This window comes from Protopterus annectens, chromosome 2.part0 (genome assembly GCF_019279795.1).
Source record: "Protopterus annectens isolate FY-2018-M chromosome 2.part0, PAN1.0, whole genome shotgun sequence".
NCBI classification, from domain to species: Eukaryota; Metazoa; Chordata; order Ceratodontiformes; family Protopteridae; genus Protopterus; species Protopterus annectens.
This window is the reverse complement of record NC_056728.1, coordinates 1,311,800,657-1,311,813,813: the sequence shown is the minus strand read 5'-3', so window position 1 is coordinate 1,311,813,813 and position 13,157 is coordinate 1,311,800,657. Positions and strand designations below refer to the sequence as shown.

General features: G+C 42.4%; 1 protein-coding gene across 4 annotated transcripts in view; it reads left to right on the top strand.

Moving 5' to 3' along the window:
• Nucleotides 1-13,157, top strand: part of NRBP1 (nuclear receptor binding protein 1) — a 1,787,342-nt gene that overhangs the window by 491,362 nt on the left and 1,282,823 nt on the right. For all 4 annotated transcript variants that reach the window (XM_044061499.1, XM_044061500.1, XM_044061497.1 and 1 more), the window contains exon 6: nt 12,340-12,380. In XM_044061499.1, coding sequence (XP_043917434.1) covers nt 12,340-12,380 — 41 coding nt within the window. The remainder of the gene's footprint in view (nt 1-12,339; nt 12,381-13,157) is intronic.

The following is a 13,157-nucleotide window of genomic DNA, read 5'->3' as shown; positions in this document are numbered from 1 at the left end:
AATGATCAATCAAGAAGATACTTTTTCCAAAGTGGGACAATCAATGCTCACAATGCCAGGTGGCTAGCCCCGATGTGGGCCTTCCATACCACACACATGTACACGCACCTATGGCCAATTTAGTGTGTTCAGTCCATCTTCTGCATGTCTTTGGAATGTGGGAGGGAACAGCACCCAAAGGAATACCATTCAAACACAGGGAGAACATGCAGACTCCACAAAGAAGGCACCCCAGCTGAGAATTGAACCAGAGAACATTGTGCTGTGAAGAAGGAACACAACCCATTGTGCCAGTAGTTGCAGATTTTGTTTTATTGTTTTGTTTTTCTATATGTTGTTTTTCCATGCTTTACATTAGCCTTTTAAATAGCTGATGTAAGCCATGGTACAGGATTTGATTTGGTTCTTTTCTTGCAGTGAGGTGCTAGGGAGTTTAATATGGAGATGGTTTTAAGTGATTTATTGCACCATTTAAATGGATAGTTGTTAATAGTTCCCAACTGCTATGCTCAAAGGTAAACAAGAAGGTTTCTTGGTTGAATTTGGTTGTATTTCTGAAAATTTTATGTTTAATATTTCTTTGTATTTTAATACATTTCCATGTGGCAAAAATGGATTATGATCGTTAACCATGTCAATTCCTGCATGAGAAAGTATATTTAGGTCCCATAGTATCCAGTCTGAAATATTTTATTTTACACTAACTTTATCTGTCTTTGTAGTCATATTTTAATTGAGAATATATGCAGATTGATAGTAGGGTGAATACGTTTTATGAGTATACTTTGTTTCAAGTAATGTGCTTATAGTTTTCCGTGATAGCTTCCTCAGAAGCTGAATTGTGTGCATTAAAAGGTATAGGCAACATTGCTATACATATTGATTTTTGTGAGTTTGTTTTAAGTGCAACTACTAGGACATAAACACAGTTATATTTATAGATGTTACATTTGCCTGTATTTGTGCTTATCTGTTTAAAAATGTTAATGTAAAATTATTACTTTTGTATGAAAAGCTAATAAAGGAAAATTTACAGTGGGGGAGTAGCTGGGTTTGTAGAAAAACACCAGTATGAAAGTGATGATGGCAGTAATTTTTGCCATAAAGGCCTTTGGACAGCGCTGGCAGGCAATACACCAGTGATGTATATAACAAGTAGGGGGATCTTGCTCATACCTATTGTGTAGGCTAGACACGGAAGTATTATTTTACCCAAAAGTCAGGCATTGTCTTTGGGACATGTTTCATCTCTTTTCAAGCAAGTATTCTGACAGATGAGTTGAGAAGAAAAAGGGCAGATTGTTGTTAATGGGTAACTAGGATGTAAATATTGGTTTGGCCAGTAGGTGGGGTGGTTGGGTATGTCAGAAGTAGATTCTACTGAATGGATGCATCTGAGAAGAGTTTGCACCAGGACACCAACCCCAGAGGCTTGGCTGTGAATGCTTTCTCAAACTGGACATGTTTGCCTCTCTATGCATTTCTTCCAGTCCTTCTTCTTAAAGGTAAATTATGACCGACCAGAAATAGTTCCCTCTTGGCCAAGGCAGAACAGTTTCTCTCTCCCATTCATTGTAATGACAGAGCTTGTTTTGCCACGTCAGCTTGTGAACCTCTTGACGTACAACAAAGGATCACTTGTACACTGCAGTGTAAAAACCCTAAAGCTGACATCTGGGATGATCTAACTCTCATTCCATTTATGGACAAGTGAGATTTGGAAACCAAATGCAAGGAAGTCCATACCTAAACCTAGCAAATAGGAAGATTCTCCCTTTTGTGTCATAGAGAGGATCTAGATTCTAACCATACTTCACTGCCCTTGATACTTAAATATCGGTCACATTTTAGTAATTCATGATTGTGTCGTGCCTTAGTGAAGACACACGTTTGCAGTCTAAGCCTCCCCATGTTGGGATTCCCTCCTTATTCCTTGTTGTCAGTAAAGCAATTCATAGGTTCATAGGTAGGCAGTTCCATAAGATCGATCTTAAGAGTCCTCCTAAGAAGGTACTGTTAATAAAATGAGATCTCAACTGAATGCTGGAGAAGCTAATTTTCCATCTTTTTAGCTGACGGCGGCTGTTCCCCTAAATCGATTATCTGGAAAACTCCCTTTTGGTATCCATTACACTTACTGGGAAGGTGTCAGAACTGCTGGTTCTCTTGTGCAACAGTATAATGCGGAACACCAGTCTCACCATAATGCCAAAAGCTAAGACTGAAGTCTCTCTATATCAGGCCATTAAACCTCCATATGTTATGATGTACTCCACGAAACAAGGAGGAAAATAATATTGCCTGTTCTGCATATAGACAGGCAACTTAGATTTTACCATAAGGAATAACCAAGAAGGGAAACAGAACACTTATTCATATAGTTTGCAAATGGTAGGAAGAGCATGCTTGTCCTGTAAACAACCTATTCCTAAATGGTTGAGTTACTGCAGTTCCTCAGAGAGCCTTAGTAGCCACTGATGCTTTCACTTGGGGGGAGGGTTAGCACCCAGATTCTGTTGGGATCAACACCCTGGCCACACTTTATCCAAACTTTTATAACTTGGCATGACATCTTGAGTTGGGGCAGGATTTGCAGTGGACATACTGCAGGTTCCTTTACAAACTTCAGTCCCTGATAGTGACCATAAATGGTATCCTCACTCCCCCCTTTTGAGAGGAAGGTCTTTATGATAGCACAAGTGAGCATACCCAGTCATCTGTTTGGCACATTGAGTGAGGACACGTTGCAGAGTTTAAACTCAGACTCTGCTTTTGCTGGTTATGATGTTGGTCATGATCTTGATGGATCTTTTTATATATCCGAAGATGAGAATGTTGCCATTGATTGTGAAGTGGCTACAGAGCCTCCTTTCATTAGTGGACCTGCTTTTAATGTTGGTTTCTTCTTGCAAGTTCTGAGGTTGTAGACACCTCCCCTCCCCAACACTACTTATGGATATCCCTTTCCTAAGCCAGTAGCATCACAGATGTTGACAAAGGATGCTTTGCTAGTGTGTTTGGGAGCCCTCTTACCATCCCATGCTTGACAGGTAGCATGATCGCCCAGAGATGAGATCCATATTGGATGAAATGGCTTCTTCTCAGGTCTCATCTGATCCAGTCAGACAAGTGTTCTATTGTGTGATACCTAAACTAGAAGAGAAATTAAAAGTTCAAACAATATGAACAGAGAAATTCTACTTATCTGGTGTACAGCCATCAGTAAGGGGTATCCTTTGTTTTTGTTTTGTAAGTTTAACTGGGCAAACCCAGTAACCACATGTGTCCCTTTTGAAGGGTGACCAGGTAGCACTTTCTGGTTAAGTGACTTGATCAGAGTCGCACAGTAAGCAGATGGAGATGAAGCAATCAAAGCATGTTCCTTGGGTACAGGAAACAGCCTGCTAACAGCTGAGGGCAGTACTCTTCTATTAGCATTCTATGTTCTTGTTAAATATAGGATGTTCATCGTGTTACCCTGCTGCAGTCATCACACTTGGGTTATCCTGTCGTCAGGCGGTCCCGCAGTCGGCCGGAATTCAAAAGTCTTGGTCCGGCGTCGGTTGCTGTCGCCTCTTCCCTGATGTCAGAGCGCCAGGGGTATATATAATGCAACCGACACCATTTTTTTCAGTCTTTCTTGCCACGCGGTGCCCGAAGCAGAAGCAGTTCGCAAGTGCCGGTCGGCCGACTCCTGAGATTTTCGAATTCGAATTTCAGATCGAAGTCTTCTATAAAGCTAAGTACCCCGTTGGGGAAACTTTTCTTGCCTCAGACCGATGTCAGAAAACGTTAACAATTGTATTTCTTGTGGGAAGCAAATACCTCATAAGGATTTTCATTCTTATTGCATACCTTGCCTAGGCCCAGACCACGACGTCACTTCTTGTCGGTTTTGTGCTAGGTTTAATAGGCGTACTATTAAAAGACGCTTTGATTTCGCACGACACTACGGTAGGAAATTTAACTACAACATGCCGTTGGAGCAACCGACTACCAGCGTGCATAAAAAACGCAGGGATAAGGACAGGCAGCCCAGGCCTAAGCCAGATTCTGAGGCTTCGGCTGATCCGGTCTCCGGTTCTCAGTGAGGCTCTGACGCAGCCCCTGACTACCGCAGATCTGGAACCAGAGACTGCTACGGAAATTTTGACGGAATGTACCAGGCCGACGCAGCCTTTTACTTCAGGCCCTTCCGACGACTTTGCTTCAAAAGACGTCGGTGCTACAGAAACGCCATCAATTTCTGAAGGCGTTTTCAGACCGACGACTCTCACCATTAAAACGTTTTCTAAGTCGAAGACTCCTTCCAAAACTAAAAGGACTGCACTTCAGTCTCCTGTTCAAGGCCCTATGCCTAAGAAACAGATGCTCAAAATGGCTGAAGATTTGATTTCTTTAATCAGGGGTTCACAGCCCCCTCCTGACAAAAGGCCTAGACAAGAGGAAGATTTTGCTTCCTCTGAGCAAATGTCCATTTCTTCAGACTCCTCTGAGGACCAAGACTATTCCTTCTCTCCTTATGAAGATTGTGATGCTGAGGACTCTATTCCCTCAGCTTCTCCTCCTGAAGACTACTCCTTTGGGGAAACTTTTCACACTGAGGGAACATTTTCACTGGGTAGGTTAAGACTACTCTGACTCCAAGAAAAGGCTCAGAGAGTTTCTTTTACTCCCCCAACACAGACCACTTGCCATCCCACCAGTTTTGGACATTGTGGATGATGTCTATTTAGAATCCAGTTTCAACCCAGACTCTCTAACTCCTGCTCCGGCTAAGCCTGACAGATACTACAGAGTGCCTGTTTCCCACAAATTTCTTTACAAAAGCCCAGTAGCTGGCCCAGAGACTATCTCCCAGGGTCCCAAGGGGGCTAAGGCTTCTATGGCTAAAAATCCAGTACCTTCTGAGAGGGATTCCAGAGCACTAGACAGGTGGGGGAAAAAAGTTTACACCTCAGCCACACTAGGTATGAGGGCACTGAATTGTCAATTTCATATACTTAAGTATCAGCAATTTCTAATCTCTCAGTTAAAGCAAAGAATAATCACTCTCCCTCGACAATCTGAATTGAAAGAAGTACAGGATCTGTTGCACGCCACTGAGCAGGTGGGCAAACATACCTTACAATGTGGGTTTGATTCTTTGGAGGCCTCCTGCAGAGCAGCTGTCACTGGGTCTGTTATACGTAGGCATGCTTGGTTAAAGGAACAAACTCTGCCTGATCATGTTAAAGCAAAACTACTAGATGCTCCCTTACAGCAGGATGTTCTTTTTGGAGTTAAAGCAGAAGAAGTTTTAAAGAAAATGGAAGATAAGGCAAAATCAATGCAGACAGTCAAAGATTTCCTACAAGTACAACCCCCTCGCTTCAGCAGAAACTGGCCAACAAAAAATTGGTCCTTTCCAGCCACTGACAGACCGCAGAGGGGTAAATACAGACACCCAAGGGGCAGAGGACAACCACAAGCCCAGTGTAAACCTCACCAATGGGGCACTACAACACAGAAGGGAGGAGAAGACAGGTCTCAATCCACCAGAAGGCAAACTCAATGACTTGCACCTCATCTGGCCAAGCAATACTCTCTTGGCAGCCCCCTTGGGGGGAAAACTCGCACTTTTTGCAGACAACTGGCAGATAGTCACAAAGGACAAATGGGTCCTAGACATAATTTTACGAGGATACAGATTCCACTTTCACACCTTGCCATTGAAAAGAGGAATGCCAAACCTGCCACAAAATCAATGGGCAGTGGCACAAAAGCAAATTACAGCTCTCATGGACATGAGAGCCATTCAACTGGTACCTACTCGAGAGCAAGGCCAAGGATTTTACTCAAGACTCTTTCTAGTGCCCAGGAAGGACAATGCCTGGAGACCAATTCTGGACCTTTCAATTCTAAACACTTACTTACAAGTACCCAAATTCAAGATGCTAACACTACAGCAGCTACTTCCCATGTTGGGCAAGGAAGCATGGCTAGTAACATTGGACCTCAAGGAGGCATACCTGCATGTCCCTATCAGACAAAGTTGCAGAAGATACCTCCATTTCATTGCAGGTTCAACCCATTACCAATTCTCTACACTGCCCTTTGGCTTATCTACTGCGCCCAGTTTTTTCACAAAATGCCTGGTGCCAGTAATTGCATACTGCAGAGAAAGAGGAATTCAGATATATCCATACCTGGACGACTGCCTCATCCAAGCAGAAAGCAAAGACATTCTCTTACATCATCTGGCCTTTGTAAAGCATCTACTAAACTGCCTGGGGTACACAGTAAACGAAAAGAAATCAAAACTAGTACCCTCACAAAAAATGCCATTCCTGGGTGCCAGCTTGAATAAAACGGCCCAGAAGGCTTATCTTACGCCAGACAAGCAACTACAACTGACTCAATATTTCAAGACAATGGCAACAAAGACCCAATTAACTGCAAGAAAAATTCTGCAGGCTTTGGGCTTCATGGCATCTTGCATACTAATAATACCATTTGCAAAGCTGCATATGAGGAAATTACAGTGGTACCTAAAAATGTATGGTCTCAACACAGCCACAGCTTGGACACAATATCTCTCATTCCCTGCCTAGAACAGGAATTTCTATGGTGGTCACAGGCATGTCACCTCAACAAGGGTCAGCCTTTCACCTTGCCCCCAGCCAGGCAGACTATCACAACAGATGCTTCAGACTACGCCTGGGGGCACACATGGCAGGACAATGCATTCAAGGCCTATGGACTGCAGATCAAAGAAATCTGCACATAAATCAAAAAGAGATGCTAGCTATACAGAAAGCTCTGACAGCCTTCAAGGATCTATTACATCCAGGACAACTTGCAATAAAGACGGACAACACCACAGTAATGTGGTACATAAACAAGGGGGTACACATTCCTACCCTCTATGCAGGCAAGCAATGATCTTATGGAACACAGCTCTGGCCTACCAAGTCCAGTTACAAGCTCAATTCCTGCCAGGACAGAAGAACACATTGGCAGACGACCTCCGTAGAAACATCAAAGATCCTCACGAGTGGAAACTAGATCCACAAATATTTGCAATGATAACTCAAAAATGGGGCCTTCCAAACATAGACCTGTTTGCCAGTCCTCAAAACTACCAACTGACAAAATTTTGTACAAGGACATTCCACCATCAAGCATGGAAAGTGGACTCTCTCTCTTTCAGTTGGAAAAACCTGACAGCATATGCCTTCCCTCCATTGCCTCTCCTCACAAAGGTTCTTTTGAAGGTCAAAAAGGAGAGACCACGACTGATTCTCATAGCCCCAGACTGGCCACGCCAGCACTGGTACCCGCTATTGAAAAATATGGCCCACAGCCCACCATGGATATTGCCTCAAATACCCCATTTGCTCACACAACAAAACAGATTCTTCACAGCCAGCTCAAAACTTTAAATCTGGCTGCATGGCAGATCAACTAAACATTCAACCAGCTCCTCTTTCACAAGCAGTTCTGGATGTTATTCTGGAAGCCAGGAGGCCAAGCACCAGGAAGGCTTATTCGGACAAATGGAAAAGGTTTTGTGCCTGGAACCAAGCTAAAGGCCAAGACACAATTCAGCCTCACATGCCTCACATTCTACAGTATTTAGCTGAGATGTTGCACAAAGGACTTTCCTTTTCCACAATTAAAATCCATGCTTCAGCTATTTCAGCTCACTACAACACGGATCCACCTTTATTTTCACATCCTCTTCTAAGGCAGTTCCTCAGAGGGGCAAAAAACATTAGACCACCCAGGAGAGCTCCTACACCAACATGGGACCTCAACTTTGTTCTGGAAAAACTAACACTACCTCCCTTTGAACCAGCTTTCTCTGCAGATCTTCAGTTCCTATCATGAAAGACTGCCCTGCTCCTAGCAATAACTTCAGCTAGGAGAGTCTCAGAGCAACAGGCACTAATGGCAGTGGAACTTTTCCTCATTTTTCATCAAGACAGAGTTTCTGTACGAACTAATCCTTCCTTTATGCCTAAGGTGGTTTCCAGTGTAGCTTTAAATCAAACCATCCACTTACCCACCTTCTTCCCCAATCCACAGAACAAAGGTGAGAGACTCCTGCATTCCTTGGACATTCACAGGCAGCTTCGTTACTACTTGGACAAAACTAAGGCTTTCAGAAAAACTGACCAGCTCTTTGTATCCTATGCTACAGCTTCTCAAGGGAAGGCTATATCTAAGCAAGCCATTTCTAAATGGATAGGTCATTGCATACGTTTCTGCTATACCCATCATGGGAAACCAGTTCCTGCTACCATTAGATCCCACTCTACCAGGGCAACAACTACCTCTACAGCCTTTCTCAGGGGGGTTCCAACCAAGGAAATTTTAGAAGCTGCAACTTGGAGTTCAGTACACACCTTTACCAAACACTATCACTTACCTCTTTACTCGTAAGTCCAGGGCGGGCTTCGCCACTGCAGTTCTGCAGGGCCTTATTGCCTCCACTAACCCTCTGTGATTCCTCCCCGCACCTTAGCATTGGGATTCAACCCAAGTGTGATGACTGCAGCAGGGTAACACGATGAACATAGTACAGTTTTGTACCTACCATAAATGTAGATGTTCGAGTGTTCACCCTGCTGCAGTCCAGGTTACCCTCCCTCCATCCCCTCTGATCTTCTGGCAAAATCTCTTCTGTGCCTTACTGATGTATTTGCTTATAGCTGAAGGGAGTTTGTGTTTGTGCAGTGTTCACTCCATTTGGTACTAATTCTGTCCACCTTTTTGGGGGCACCTGACATCTGGGGCAAGAAAAACTGAAGAAAATGGCGTCGGTTGCATTATATATACCCCTGGCGCTCTGACGTCAGGGAAGAGACGACAGCAACCGACGCCGGGCCAAGACTTTGGAATTCCGGCCGACTGCGGTACCGCCTGACGACAGGATAACCCAAGTGTGATGACTGCAGCAGGGTGAACACTCTAACATCTACATTTATGGTAGGTACAAAACTGTACTTTATACAATTCCGAACTACATTAATGTGCATGTCAAGTGGCAAATTAAAGAATTCAGTATGAATGCACACTTCTGTCGGGCTAGACCATTGCCATTTGTAACCTGTTACTTATGATGCTGATTGACATCACGTGCTGTCAGAATGGAGAAAAGCCTCTTCAAAAGTAAAGGAATGTATCGGCATTCAAGAGCTGATCATTTTGGAGTTGGAGTTTAATTACTAGTGGAAAGAAAAATAATTCATTATGTGCACGCATATTTGTTGTGTGTGTGATGTAACACTTACTGTATGCGTGTGTGCATACAAGTGTGTACATGTGTATGTATATATGCAAGTGTGTGTGTATATAAATACACACACACACACACACACACACACACACACACACACACACACACACACAAGTATACATCGGTATGTGCACACACATCCAAATACAAGGAAGAGGATTTCCATAAGATGTGAAGGGAAAAGTATGGAAGAATGGCTAGACCAAGATTAGTGGGATAAGAGAAGCACACAGGAGAGAAATAGAGGAGAAGATTGTAGAGATGAATGGGAGAGTGTGGGAGAAGTTATGAGGTGGAGGAAGAGCATGGGGGTATAATGTAATTAGAGCATTATTAGAAGAAGCGAGGAGCTAGTAAAATGAGAGAAGTCATTCTTCATTGAGGTGAAGAAAGTTTATAAGAGGAAAGTGTTAGATTACTAGAATAGCATAGGGATAGGAATAAGAGGCTTTTGAGAATGGTCGTGAGATGGGTAGACAGGAATTTGTGGGCTGCTGGTTATATCCTAGGTGGGCATGGCAAGTTAACAGTACTTGGTAGTTATGCGATATCATAGGTTACAGTTTTGTAACGTTTCAATTTGAAATAAGGTTTTAATATGCTTTTGAACTATTTACTGTAGGGGGTTTGCATGATTTCAAGTAAGGGGTGGTCTGTTTCTGTAGCCGTTTACTCTGTGAAGAGTGATGCATCTTGATAACTTGCGCATTTTTAGGGTCTGTTGTGATTGTAAGCTGAGTGACCAGGCATTTAATAAGTAGTGTAGATTACGATGGGCCTTATTTGTGGTAGAAATTGTTAACTGATGAGTTTGTTTCATGTAGCTTGCTATACAGTAATATCTTCCATTCCATGGTAAAATGAAGCTGTGAGAAAGGCCTAAAGAACAAGTAAAGGTAGGCAGCAGATTTGGTGATTTTGTTGTAGCACAGCTCTTATTTAGATAAATTGCTGTGAGGGGATTAGTGAGTATTGGAAAGGGTATAAAATGCTTGTCGGAAAAGTGCTTGCAGTAGTTGTGTATGCTTGATCATTTAGAAACTGTGCAAGAGACTTAATTTTACTTGCTTTTTGTGTAGTATTTAGCCAGTGATAACACCCAGTAATTTGTTATTGTTGACCATCTCTGTACTGGCACTGTTTGAAAGGATGTGAAGTTCACCTGACACAATAGAAGTGGAGTTAGTTTGCAGATAACGGAGCCTTTATTCTGTTCGTGTTTAGTAGTAACTAGACCACACTTTACAATATTTGTACCTTAGAATTAAAGGTTGTTGAGTAATCTGCATTGTGAATGAAAATGAACAGGGTGACAGGCAGTATGTATAATTTTACTAGCTGTCTATTTTTAATTTATTAGAAAATTCATGAAGTACCACAGGACTGTTGAGAACAGCTTTAGCGGTCACTTCTTTATAGTGAAGAAATTGCATCTAGTTTGAGATGGCTTGAAAATCTGTTAATGGTTTCATGATTAAAGCCAAGTCAACATGGGCCAACGATGTGGCATAGAGGGATAAAGCCCTACCTAACTCCCACCAAGCAACCTAGGCTTGATTAGCGGCTTGGATGTCTGAGGCACTGGCTGGGACGGATGGGTGTGCCTGTCTTAGGGGTGAGGGTCTTATTTTTCTCTGCTCCCTGAGGTGAGGCATGGACCAAGAGAGGGAGTAGTCGTCTGATGATTCTGGGATGGATGTAGTCAAGGAGGAGGGTCAAAAGGATAGGTCATAACATAAAAATCCATCTCTTTTATGGAAGCATTTATCATCTATACTTCCAGGGCACTCGAGTTCCACACTGGCCATAGCCTGAAAAAATTAGTGTTTGTTATGAGGATGACATGAGGGACTGGTGACCTGGTGATGTATGGGAGTACTGGTGTAGAAGACCACAAAGTATGAAGCAAGGGGGGAACCAATGCTATGTAAGTGTGAAATAAGGATGGGAAGAGAGGCGATATCAGTGGCTTTAGAGCGAGAGAGAGAGATGCAGAAATAGAAACTGTTATTTTACCAGGATTAAGGTTTTTGTGAAGAAAATAAAAGTGAAGGCTGCATCAGTCTGCTGGCAGTTTTCTGGCATTAACCTAGGTCCCTGAAGTACTGTCTTTTCCCATGGCAGTTCGAGAAGTAGGCTGTAAAAGGAAGTAGCCACATGGCAAACTCCTGCTGAAAAGGCCAGTCAGCCTGCTAGCAAATTAGTTCAAGCCAAAAAAGCTGTTTGAAGAGTATACCCCTTTCTAGCATTTTACATAATTTTATTGATAGTTTGAAGTTTTTGTGCAGGTATTTTTTGAGGTATTTCAAAAGTAACTAATCTACAAGATTTTATGTAAGCATTAGGTACACATAAGAGACCGTCTTCTAAAGGTTTTGTTTATGGGGAGATGAGCATTTTCCATTGAGAGCATTATACTGCATAAGACTTGGCAAGGCCTTCTAGGATGCTGCAAGCCTTCTTAAATGAAGACGTCCAAGTTCTGCTCTTCTTTTTTTTTCTTTCCTGCTTTCTCTAAATCCCTTTAACAGTTAAAGGTGTAGAAATGTGGATGTTTCTTCGGATACCATACAGGAACGGGAGAAGGTAATCTGGTGAATGAGAAGTCCAGTCCTAATATTTTGGATGAAGCACCTCCATCTTCAGCCAGCTGATGTTCTTATTCCTTTTCAGCTCCAGAAGGTGTCAGTGTTTCATTTCTACTCTTTCTGTGGGGAGCTGGATGCATTTGAGAGACCTGACCTTTCTCTTCTAGCCAGCTTTCATGAAATATGTGTGCATCAGTGATTGATCCATGGTTGCTGGCTACTGTAATTGTAAATTGGTTATTATACTAGCAGGTGGGTCAGTGTGAGATTTATGTGGTTGCATTTCCTTTTGGAGTTAATTTGTAGGCATTTTAATGGTCTATTTCTAACTTTTTTTAAGTAGTTTTTACATTTGTTACATGTGCTTCGTAATGCTTCTTTTGAATAATAAATGTTTCCTAGTTATGTTAAATACCTGTTTACAGGTAACAGATTTTTCTCAGACCTTTTGTTTTTAACAATTTACAGGCTTGGAAACGATGGTGTACTCAGATCCTTTCAGCACTCAGGTAATTCAGTTATCTGTTTGTTTTATTATTTTTATAATGACATTTCTATTATAATGTTGAGCAAAAATAGCCATATGGTTGCTAGTAATCCGGGGCTGCATGTGGTCTGCTATTGTGCCTTAGAAGTCAGTTGTTGATAGAGCAGTCATGTTATCATTAGATTTAAGTTGGTGGGTATTTATTTAGGGTTTGCTTTTAGTAGCTGGTTTTGTCCAAGGGTGTAGAAACTTACTCCCTTTCAGCTCCAGGAAAAACTAGAAAATGCTAAACTGTTTGCTTTCTCACCGTTTTTTCTTTCCGTAGTGCAACAAGCATGCATCATGATGCTTGCTGTTCTGTAGTCCTTCTTTCACAGATTTAGGCGAGATATTTATTCTAGCCTGAAACCTAGATTCCAAGCATGATTCTGTCCTAATGCCAGCCATCCTTTGCATTTTGTTGCATTTAACTGACGTACTGAGCATTTCATCACTACTTAAATCATGCTTTCTGAAACCTGTAGATGTCTTCATAATGCAATATATTTGATGTTCTTCGTGTTTCACTGTTGCAGTCATTACATTTGGGTTATCTCCTTGCAGGTTGCCCTCAGTCTGCCTGATTAACAAAGTCTTGGGTCCTGCATCGGTTGCTGTCCCTTCTTCCATGACGTCAAGTTGTCAGGGGTATAAAACATGCAGCCAAAGCCATTACACCAGTCTGTCTTGATGTGCGGTGCCCGAAGCAGAAGCAGTTCACAAGTGCCGGTCGGCCGACTCCTGAAATTTTCGTTTTTGA